Source organism: Kogia breviceps (assembly GCF_026419965.1).
Source record: "Kogia breviceps isolate mKogBre1 chromosome 9 unlocalized genomic scaffold, mKogBre1 haplotype 1 SUPER_9_unloc_2, whole genome shotgun sequence".
Lineage (NCBI taxonomy): Eukaryota > Metazoa > Chordata > Mammalia > Artiodactyla > Physeteridae > Kogia > Kogia breviceps.
Window position 1 is genome coordinate 12,780 of NW_026711556.1, and position 11,552 is coordinate 24,331.

At 53.2% G+C, this 11,552-nt stretch overlaps 1 protein-coding gene across 1 annotated transcript; it reads right to left on the reverse strand.

Annotated features, from left to right (window-relative positions):
• Positions 1-1,739: 1,739 nt before the first annotated feature.
• LOC131749177 (small ubiquitin-related modifier 1-like) lies at positions 1,740-2,223 on the reverse strand. Its single transcript, XM_059051533.2, has one exon. The coding sequence runs from the start codon at positions 2,106-2,108 to the stop codon at positions 1,740-1,742; it is 369 nt and encodes a 122-aa protein (XP_058907516.1). The 5' UTR covers positions 2,109-2,223.
• Positions 2,224-11,552: the final 9,329 nt, after the last annotated feature.

Genomic DNA, 11,552 nt, shown 5'->3' on the forward strand with positions numbered 1-11,552 from the left:
CTCCCGCACTGGGCAGCCTGCCCTATGACTTTAGTGCAGTAAGTTCAAATCTTGTAACTTCTATTGATTATTATTATTTTTGCATCAGTTCATATCTGGGCCCAGGGAATGTAACAAAGGCATCTTTCAAAAGTCTTTTAAACAAATATTATATTTTAACAAACATTAAACTTTTTTAAAAATAAATTTATTTATTTGTGGCTTCATTGGCTCTTTATTGCTGCGCGCGGGCTTACTCTAATTGCGTATAGTGAGGGTGGAGGTGAGGGTGGGGGAGAGGGAGGGTGCTGGTGAGTGAAGGTGGAGGTGAGGGTGGATGTGAGTGAGGGTAGAGGTGAGGGTGGAGGTGAGTATTGAGGTGAGTGAGGTTGGAGATGAGTATTGAGAGTGTGGGTGGAGGTGATGGTGGAAGTGAGGGAGGGTGCAGGTGAGGGTGGAGGTGAATAATGAGGTGAGTGAGGATAGAGTTGAGTGTGGGGGTGAGGGAGGGTAGGGTAAGTATGGAGGAGTGATGGTGGAGGTGAGAGTGGGGGTGAGGGAGGTTGGAGGTGAGTATGGTGGTGAGTGAGGATGGAGGTGAGGGTGGAGGTGATGGAGGGTGAAGGTGAGGGTGGGTGGAGATAAGTATAGAGGTGAGTGAGAGTGTTGAGGGAGGGTGGAGGTGAGGGTGGATGTGAGTGAGGGTGGAAGTGAGTATGGAGGTGAGGGAGGGTAGAGGTGAGGGTGGAGGTGAGAGGATGGAGGTGAGAGTGGAGGTGAGTATGGAGTTGAGGGAGGGTGGAGGTGAGTATGGAAGTGTGAGGGTGGAAATGAGTGTGGAGGTGAGCGAGGGTGAATGTGGGAATGGAGGTGTGAGGGTGGAGGTTAGTGTGGAGGTGAGAAAGGGTGGAGGTGAGGGTGGAGGTGGGGGAGGGTGAAGTTGAGGGTGCAGGTGAGGGAGAGTGGAGGTGACTATTGAGGTGAGGGAGGATGGAGGTGAGGGAGGGTGGAGGTGAGGGAGGGTGGAGGTGAGGGAGGGTGGAGGTAAGTATTATTATTTTTTTTTACAAATATTTTGTTTATTTTAATGAAGCTGGTACAGACAATGTCCATTTAAAACCCATATCCCAGGCCAAAAAGTACAAATAATGTCAAAAAGAGCAGCGTTCTGCTGTATACACCTCTGCATGAATAACTTTAACTGCTAATGAAAATTAGAACTTTTCTGAGATCTTCTGACAAGATTTTTGTTTCATCTTAAAATGCTTTCTCTTCAGTGAAGCCATCTTTGGAGTTAGTCATTATTTTCACCACCTCTGTCACCTTGGCTCCAACCTGATATTCCTCTTCTTTTGGTCCAGACGCTCAGATTCTAAAAGTAGCTTCAAGTTAAGGAAAGGTCATTTTTCCACAGTTCAGTTCTCTGAAACACTTCCATCTCCCACTGAAAGTCACAGTCCAGGAGTGAAGCGATCACATGCTAGAACTTCAGGGCCAATTGGAAAGTCATTATGAACACTCACATTAGTCAATCTTATTTATCACAAGCCTATAAATGCACAGTCCTGGAAAAGGCGGGCTTTCTGTGCACACACGTAATTTTTAAAAAGGAGAGGGTGATATGAATGGGGCTGAGGTTTGATCACCAAAAATCAGCACAATGAAAACAAACAATAATGAAAAATGAGCACTAGAATTCAAATTACCAGATGTTCTAAAGAGATGGGATGCCAGTTTTCAATTCTGTTTTGAACACCACATTACAAAAGAACTATTTTAAAAAATAAAAAAGGATTAAGGGAAAAGAAAAAAAATAAAAATATCTGAGTTGTTGAACGACCCCCTGTTTGTTCCTGATAAACTTCAATCACATCTTCTTCCTCCATTCCCAATTCTTTTGGAGTGTGATTATCAGCAATTCTCTGACCTTCAAAGAGAAACCTGAGTGAATTCATGGGAACTCCCTGTCTTTGACAGTATGATTCTTTGAGTTTCTTGAGATGTGTTGTCATTTTCACTTTGAAGTGAATCTCACTGCTATCCTGTCCGATGACTTTGAGTTTAACATAGTCTCCTTCCTTCTTATCCCCCAAGTCCTCAGTTGAAGGTTTTGCCTCCTGGTCAGACATGGTGACGGTGGTTTCCCCTGGGGTCTCCGCACAGCAGCGGCCTCGGGTATGCAGAACCTCGCTCCGAGGTTTACAAATCCGTCTCCCTTCCCCACAGCACAGCACCGCGGCTGGAGGAACTTCCGCTGGAGGTAAGTATTGAAGTGAGTGAGGGTGGAGGTGAGGGTGGGTGGAGGTGGGAATTGAGGTGTGACGGTGGAGCTTAGTGTGCAGGTGAGGAAGGGTGGATGAGAGGGTGGAGTTGAGTAGGGAGGTATGAGGGTGGAGGTGTGTATTGACGTGAGTGAGGTTGGAGGTGAGGATGAAGGTGAGGTAAGGTGGAGGTGAGTGAGGGTGGAGGTGATTTTGGAAGTGAGGGAAGGTGTAAGTGATTATGGAGGTGTGACGGTGCAGGTGAGTGTGGAGGTGAGGGAGTGTGGAGGTCAGGATGGAGGTGAGTACAGAGGTGAGTGAGAGTGGTGGTGAGGGTGGAGGGGATGGAGGGTGGAGATGAATATGGAGGTGAGTGATAGTGGAGGTGAGTGTGGAGTTGAGGGAGTGTGTAGGTGAGACTAGGTTTTATGGAAGTGTGACGCTGGAGGTGTGGTTAGAAGTGAGAGAGGTGGAGGTGAGTATGGAGGTGCATGAGGTTGTAGTATAGTATGGAGTTGAGTGAGGGAGGAGGTGAGGGTGGAGGTGAGAGAGGGTGGAGGTGACTACTGAGGTGAGGGAGGGTGGAGGTGAGGGAGGGTGGAGGTGAGGGAGGGTGCAGGTAAGTATGGAGGTGAGTGAGGGTCGAGGTGTCGGTGAAGGCGAGGGAGGGTGGAGGTGAGGCTGGAGATGTGAGGGTGGACCTTACGGTGTATGTGAGTGAGGGTGGAGGTAAGTATGGAGATGAGTGAGGGTGACCTTGAGTGTGGAGTTGTGAGGCTGGAGGTGAATATCGAGGTGAGTGAGGGTGGAGGTGATTGTGGAGGGGAAGGAGACTGTAGGTGAATATGGAAGTGTGAGGGTGGAGGTGAGGGAGGGTGGAGGTGAGTGTGTAGGTGAGGGAGGGTGAAGGTGATTATGGAGGTGAGTGAGGTTGGAGGTGAGTATGGAGGAGAGTGATGGTGGGGGTGAAGGTGGAGTTGAGGGAAGGTGGAGGTGAGGGTGCAGGTGAGAGAGGTTGAAGGTGAGTATGGAGGTGAGAGAGGGTGGAGGTGAGGGTGGAGGTGAGTGATGTTGGAGGGGAGGATGGAGGTGAGTATGGAGGGGAGTGAGGGTGTAGGTGATTATGTAGGTGTGAGGGTGGTGGTGATCGTGGAGGTAAGGGAGGATGGAGGGGAGTATGGAGGTGAGTGAGGATGGAGGTGAGGATGGATGTGAGTATGGAGGTGGGTGAGGGTGGAGCTGAGGGTAGAAGTGAGGGAGGGTGATGGTGAGGGTGTAGGTGAGGTTGGGAGGAGGTGAATATGGATTTGAGTTAGGCTGGTGAGGGAGGGTGGAGGTGAGTGAGGGCGGAAGTGAGTATGGTGGTGATTGAGGGTAGAGGTGAGGGTGGAGGTGAGGGATGGTGGAGGTGGGTATGGAAGTGTGAGGGTGGAAGTGAGTGTGGAGGGGAAGGAGGTTGGAGGTGAGGGTGGAGGGGAGGGAGGGTGGAGGTGAATAGGGAGGTGAGTGAGAGTTGAGGCGAGTGTGGAGTTAAGGGAGTGGGGAGGTGAGGGTGTAGTTGACTATGGAGGTGTCACGGTAGAGGTGTGTGTAGAAGAGGGAGATGGTGGAGGTAAGTATGGAGGTGCGTGAGGTTGTAGGATAGTATGGAGGTGAGTGAGGGAGGAGGTGAGGGTGGAGGTTAGGGAGGGTGAAGGTGAGGGTGGAGGGGAGGGAGGGTGGAGGTGAATATGGAAGTGAGTGAGGTTGGAGGGGAGGATGAAGGTGAGTATGGAGGTGAGTGAGGGTGTAGGTGATTATGGAGGTGTGAGGGTGGAGGTGATCTTGGAGGTGAGGGAGGATGGAGTTTAGGGAGTGTGAATGTGAGGTTGTAGGTGAGGGAGGTCAGAGGTAAGTACGGAGGTGAGTGAGGGTGGAGATGAAGATGGAGGTGAGTATGGAGGTGAGTGAGGTTGGAGGTGAGTGTTGAGGTGAGGGAGGGTGAAGGTGAGGGTGGAGATGAGGTGGGGTGGAGGTTATTATGGAGATTAGTGAGGCCGCTGAGGTAAGGTGGAGGTGAAGGTGGAGGTGAGTGAGGGTGGAGGTGAGACTTCAGGTGAGGGAGGGTGACGGTGAGGGTGGAAGATCGGCAGGTTGGAGGGGAGTATGGAGGTGAGTGAGGATGGAGGTGAGGATGGATGTGAGTATGGAGGTGGGTGAGGGTGGAGCTGAGGGTGGAAGTGAGGGAGGGTGAAATTGAGGGTGTAGGTGAGGTTGGGTGGAGGTGAATATGAATTTGAGTTAGGCTGGTGAGGGAGGGTGGAGGTGAGGGTGGAGGTGAGTGAGGGCAGAAGTGAGTATGGAGGTGATTGAGGGTAGAGGTGAGGGTGGAGGTGAGGGATGGTGGAGGTGAGTATGGAAGTGTGAGGGTGGAGGTGAGTGTGCAGGTGAGGGAAGGTGGAGATGAGAAGGGTGGTGAGGGAGGGTGGAGATGAGCGTGGAGGTGAGGGAGGATGGAGGTGAATACAGAGGTGAGTGAGAATTGAGGCGACTGTGGAGTTGAGGGAGTGTGGTGGTGAGGGTGTAGGTGAGTATGGAGGTGTGACGGTGGAGGTATGTGTAAAAGAGGGAGATGGTGGAGGTGAGTATGGAGGTAGGTGAGGTTGTAGGATAGTATAGAGGTGAGTGAGGTAGGAGGTGAGGGAGGTGTTGAGGAAGGGTGGAGGTGAGGATGGAGGTGAGGGAATGTGACGGTGATCATGGATGTGAGGGAGGGTGGAGGTGAATGTGGAGGTGGGGGGGGTAGAGGTGATGGTGAAGGTGAGGGAGGGTGCAATTGAGTATGGAGGTGAGTGAGAGTCGAGGTGTGGGTGGAGGTGAGGGAGGGTGGAGATGAGGGTGGAGGAGAAGGAGGGTGGAGGTGAGTATAGAGGTGAGTGAGGGTGGAGGTGAGTATAGAGGTGTGTGGGTTGACATTACGGTGGATTTGAGTGAGGGTGGAGGGAAGTATGGAGATGAGAGATGGTGCCCGTGAGTGCGGAGGTGTGAGGGTGGAGGGGAATATCGAGGTGAGTGAGTTTGGAGATGAGTGTCGATGTGACTGAGGATGGAGTTGAGGGTAGAGGTGAGTGAAGGTCGAGATGAAAATAGAGGTGAGTGTGGGTAGATGTGAGCGTGGAGGTGAGGGAGGGCAGAGATGAGTTTGGAGGTGAGTGATGGTGGAGGTGAGGATCGAGATGAATATGGAGGTGAGTGAGGATGGAGCTGAGGGTGGAGTTGAGGGACAGTGAAGCTGAGGGTGGAGGTGAGGGAAGTTGGAGGTGAGGATGGGGATGAGTGAGGGTGCAGGTGAGGGGGGGTGAGGTAGTGTGAAGACAAGGGTGGAGGTGAGGGAGTGTGGAGGTGAGGGGGGGTGAAGTTGAGGGTGGAGTTGAGGGAGGGTGGAGGTGATGCAGGGTGCAGGTGAGTACGGAGGTGAGTGAGAGTCAAGGTGTGGGTGGAGGTGAGGAAAGGTGGAGGTGAGTGTGGAGGTGAGTGAGTGTGGAGGAGAGTGTGGAGAACAGGGAGGGTGGAGGTGAGGGAGGAGGGGATGGAGGGTGGAGGTGAATATGGAGGTGAGTGTGGTTTGAGGTGATTGTGGAGGTGAGGGAATTTGGAGGTGATTGTGGAGGTGCGGGAGGGTGGAGGTGAGTATGGAGGTGTGAGGGTGGACGTTACGGTGGATGTGAGTGAGGGTGGAGGTACATATGGAGATGAGTGAGGGTGGCCGTGAGTGTGGAGGTGTGAGGGTGGAGGTAAATGAGGTGGTGAGTGAGGTGAAGGTGAATGTCGAGGTGTGAGGGTTTAGGTGAATATCAAGGTGAGTGAGGCTGGTGATGAGTATGCAGGTGAGTGAGGGTGGAGGGGTGGTGGTGCGTATGGAGCTGAGTGACTGAGGAGATGCTTTTGGAGGTGAGGGAAGTTGTATGTGATTATGGAGGTGTGAGGGTGATATGATCGTGGAGGTGAGGGAGGGTGGAGGTGAGTACGGAGGTGAGTGAGCGTGGAGGTGAGAATGGAGGTGAGGGATGCTGAAGGTGACGGTGGAGGTGAGGTTGGGTGGAGAAGAGTACGGAGTTTAGTGAGGCTGGTGAGGGAGGGTGGAGGTGAGGGTAGTGGTGAGTGAAGGTGGAGGTGACTATGGAAGTGTGAGGGTGGAGGTGAGAGAAGGTGGAGATGAGTATGGAGGTGAGTGAGATTGGCGGTGAGGATAGAGGTGTGGGGTGGTGCAAATGAGTATGGAGGTTTGGGAGGGTGAGGGGAGTATCACGGTGAGTGAGGGTGGAGGTGATCGTGGAGGTGAGGGAGGGTGGAGGTTAGTACGGAGGTGAGTGAGCATGGAGGTGAGGATGGAGGTGAGGGATGGTGAATGTGAGGGTGGAGGTGAGGTTGGGTGGAGGTGAGTATGGAGTTGAGTGAGGCTGGTGAGGGAGGGTGGAGGTGAGGTTGGAGGTGAGTGAGGGTAGAAGTGAGGGTGAAGGTGTCAGAGGGTGGAAATGAGTATGGAAGTGCGACAGTGGAGCTGAGTGTGGAGGTGAGGGGGGTTGGAGGTGAGTATGGAGGTGAGTGAAGTTGGAGATGAGGTGGAGGTGAGTGAGGGTGGAGGTGAATGTGGAATTGAGGTAAGGTGTAGGTGATTATGGAGGTGTGAGGCTTCAGGTGATCGTGGAGGTGAGGGAGGTTGGAGGTGAGTACGGAAGTGAGTGAGCGTGGAGGTGAGTGTGGATGTGAAGGATGGTGATGGTGAGGGTGGGGTTGAGGTTGGGTGTAGGTGAGTATGGAGTTTAATGGGGCTGGTGAGGGAGGGTGGAGGTGAGGGTGGAGGTGAGTGACAGTGGAGGTTAATACTGAAGTGAGTGAGGGTAGAGGTGAGGTTGGAGGTGAGGTAGTGTGGAGGGGAGTATGGACGTGTGAGGGTGGAGGTGAGTGTGGGGGTGAGTGAGATTGGAGGTGAGTATTGAGGTGAGGTAGGGTGGAGGTGAGTGAGTGTGGAGGTTAGTGTGGAGAAGAGGGAGGGTGGAGGTGAGGGAGGAGGGGATGGAGGGTGGAGGTAAATACGGAGGTGAGTGAGGTTTGAGGTGATTGTAGAAGTGAGGGAGGGTGGAGGTGATTGTGGAGGTGAGGGAGGGTGGAGGTGATTGTGGAAGTGAGGGAAGGTGGAAGTCAGGATGGACGTGAGTACAGAGGTGAGTGAGGGTGGAGGGGATGGAGGGTGCAGGTGAATATGGAGGTGAGTGATGGTGGAGTTGAGTGTGGAGTTCATGGAGTTGGGGGGTGAGGATGTAGGTTTATATGGAGGTGTGAAGCTGGAGGTGTCGGTAGAACTGAGACAGGTTGGAGGTGCGTGTGGTGGTGTGTGAGGTTGTAGGATACTACGGAGGTGAGTCAGGGAGGAGGTGAGGGTGGAGGTGAGGAAGGGTGGAGGTGAGGGTGGAGGTTAGGGAGTGTGAAGGTGAGGGTGTAGGTGAGGGAGGGTGGAGGTGACTATTGAGGTGGGGAGTGTGAAGGTGAGGGTGGAGGTGAGGGAGGGTCCAGGTGAGTATGGAGGTGAGTGAGAGTCGAGTTGTGGGTGGAGTTGAGGGAGGATGGAGATGAGAGAGGAGGTGACGAAGTGTGGAGGTGAGTTTGGAGGTGTGAGGATGAACGTTATGGTGGATGTGAGTGAGGGTGGAGGTAAGTATGGATATGAGTGAGGGTGGCCGTGAGTGTGGAGGGGTGAGACTGGTGGTGAGTGTGGTGGTGTGTGAGGTGAAGGTGAATGTCGAGGTTTGAGGGTGGAGGTGAATATCGAGGTGAGTGTGGTTGGTGATGTGTATGGAGGTGGGTGAGTGTGGAGGTGAGGATCGAGGTGAGTATGGAGGTGAGTGAGGATGGAGCTGAGGGTGGAGGTGAGGGACGGTGAAGCTGAGGGTGGATGTGAGGGAAGTTGGAGGTGAGTATGTGGGTGAGTGAGGGTGCGGGTGAAGGGGGAGGGGAGGGAGTGTGAAGACAAGGGTGGAGGTGAGGGAGGGTGGAGGTGATTGTGGAAGTGAGGGAGGGTGTAGGTGAGTATGGAAATGTACTGGTGGAGGTGAGTGTTGAGGTGAGAGAGGGTGGAGGTGAGTATGGAAGTGACTGAGGGTAGAGGTGAGAATGGAGGTGTGTGATGGTGGAAATGAGTGTGGAGGTTCTGGAGGGTGGTGAGTGAGGGTGGGGGTGAGTGTGGAGGTGTCAGAGGGTGGAGGTGAGTATGGAGGTGTGAGTGTGGAGGTGAGTATCGAGGTGAGTGAGGGTAGAGGTGAGGATGGAGGTGAGGGGTGGTGACGGTGAGGTTGGGTAGAGGTGAGTATGGAGTAGAGTGAGGCTGGTGAGGGAAGGTGGAGGTGACGTTGGAGGTGAGTGAGGGTAGAAGTGAGGGTGAAGGTGTCGGAGGTTGGAGGTGAGTATGGAAGTGCGACGGTGGAGCTGAGTGTGGGGGTGAGGGTGGTTGGATGTGAGTATGGAGGTGAGTGAAGTTGGAGGTGAGGGTGTAGGTGAGTGTGGCTGTAGGTGATTGTGGAAGTGAGGTACGATGTAGGTGATTATGGAGGTGTGAGGCTTCAGGTGATCGTGGAGGTGAGGGTGGGTTTGAGGTTGTGTGTAGGTGAGTAAGGAGTTTAATGGGTTTGGTGAGGGAGGGTGGAGGTGAGGACGGAGGTGAGTGACGGTGGAGGTTAATATGGAAGTGAGTGAGGATAGAGGTGAGGTTGGAGGTGACATAGTGTGGAGGGGAGTATGGAAGTGTGAGGGTGGAGGTGAGTGTGGGTGTGAGTGAGATTGGAGGTGAGGATTGAGATGTGGTAGGGTGGAGGTGAGTGAGTGTGGAGGTTAGTGTGGAGAAGAGGGAGGGTAGAGGTGAGGGAGGAGGGGATGGAGGGTGGAGATGAATATGGAGGTGAGTGAGGTTTGAGGTGATTGTGGAGGTGAGGGAGTGTGGAGCTGATGGGTTTTCTCTAGCTACACGAGGTGCTTGCATGGCTGTCGTGTAAGGCCCTCGTCTGAGCTGCCATGAGAACACACGCTGCTTACAATTCTTTGAGGACCTCGTACCTGAAGTCACTCTACTTCAGGTGAAATTCAGCGTACTAACATGGTGTGGCGCTCACGGGCAAGCCAAGGTGACCATTGACCTGGAGGTAAGGCCCTGAATTCCTATGCAGAGGCGGAGGCGGCAGCAGTTTCCACGAGGCCTTAGTCACTGCTCTGCATGTCTTCTCAGGACTCCGAGGAGCCTCGCCTGGGCCCCGTATTCCCTGAAAGAACACTGCACAGCCCCTGGCTCCCCTGGGTCCGCTAAGCAACATCCAGGCCCGTAGCCTTCCGAGTCACTCTGTGTATGCCGAGTTTAGGGGAGCACGTTACACTTTTCACTGGGAGAGCTTGTTTCCCCAGCCCACTCACCGCTTGCAGAACACTGTTCTAGGCAGTTCCAACACGCCGAGGAAGTCGGACTCTTAGACCTAGTCTGAGCTACTCTGAGAAAAACACACGGTTTCGCATTCCATCTAGGACCTACTACCTGAAGTGACCCTGCCTCTAGGAGGAGAAAGGTGGCTTGCGTTCCTACTGCAACGAAAGCCCGTTTCTTCATGGAGCACAGCAGGCTTTTGAAGAGGCACTGGCCCGGAGCCCTGTCCAGGGCGTTCCATGTTTGAGGCAGTTTGCTAGATGCCGCACACCCTGCTTCGAGAAGTTGATTCAGGGAAGGAACCACCGTGGAATCAGTGTCTCTTTTGACTTGTGAGAAACCTGAGGGATATATGTTGCGTTTGCCAGTGGAAACGGGGTCCTGACGGTACTATGCCTTACCCGTGTGAAAGCTGCATTCATGCTGCCTTGAAACCTACTGAAATCCGTGCTTTTGACAGGCCTCTAGGCACTGTAGGCATGGCTCTGGGTGGAAAATGGGTTTTCTCTAGCTACACCCGGTGCTTCCATGGCTGTCGTGGAAGGCCCTCATCGGAGCTGCCATGAGAAGACACGCTGCTTACAATTCATCGAGGGTCTCGTACCTGAAGTCACTCTACTTCAGGTGAAATTCAGCATACTAACGTGGTGTGCGCTCACGGGCAAGCCAGCGTGACCATTGACCTGGAGGTAAGGCCCTGAATTCCTATGCAGAGGCGGAGGCGGCAGCAGTTTCCACGAGGCCTTAGTCACTGCTCTGCATGTCTTCTCAGGACTCCGAGGAGCCTCGCCTGGGCCCCGTATTCCCTGAAAGAACACTGCGTACCGCCTGGCTCCCCTGGGTCTGCTAAGCATCATCCAGGCCCGTAGCCTGCCGAGTCACTCTGTGTATGTCGAGTTTAGGGGAACACGTTACCCTGTTCGCTGGGAGAGCTTGATTTCCCCAGCCCACTCACCACTTCAGGAACACCGTTCTAGGCAGTTCCAACATGCTGTGGAAGTCGGACTCTTTGACCTACTCTGAGCTGCTCTTAGAAAAACACTCGGTTTCGCATTCCATCTAGGACCTACTACCTGAGGAGAAAGCTGGCTTGCACACCTACTGCAACAAAAGCCCTTTTCTTCATGTAGCACAGGAGGGTTTTGAAGAGGCACTGGCCCGGATCGTTATAAAGGTCATTTCATGTTTGAGGCAGTTCGCTAGATGCCGAACACCCTGCTTTGAGAAGTTGATTCAGGGAAGGAACCACCATGGAATAAGTGTCTCTTTTGACTTGTGAGAAACCTCAGGGATATATGTTGTGTTTGCCAGTGGAATCGGGGTCCTGACGGTACTATGCCTTACCCGTGTGAAAGCTGCATTCATGCTGCCTTGAAACCAATGAATAACGTGCTCTTGACTGGCCTCTAGCCACCGTATGCAAGGGTCTGGGAGGAAAATGGGTTTTCTCTAGCTACACCTGGTGCTTTCATGGCTGTCGTGGAAGGGCCTTGTCTGAGCTGCCATGAGAACACACGCCATGATTATAATCACCATGGTGACCGCAATCACGTTAATAGTGCCCATTGTGACTGTACCCATGGTGATAGTGCCCATTGTGACAGTCCCAGGGTTATAGTCTCCATGGTGACCGCTACCACGGGAATAGTGCCCATGGTGACCGTGCTCATGGTGACAGTGATCATGGTGACAATCCCCATGGTGACACTGATCATGGTAATAATGCTCATGGTGACTGTGCTCACAGTGATAGCGCCCATTGTGACAGTGCCCATGGTTATAGACTAAATGTTGACTGCAATCACGGTAATACTGCACTTGATGACCCTGCTCATGGTGCTAGTGCTCATGGTGACAGTGGCCATGGT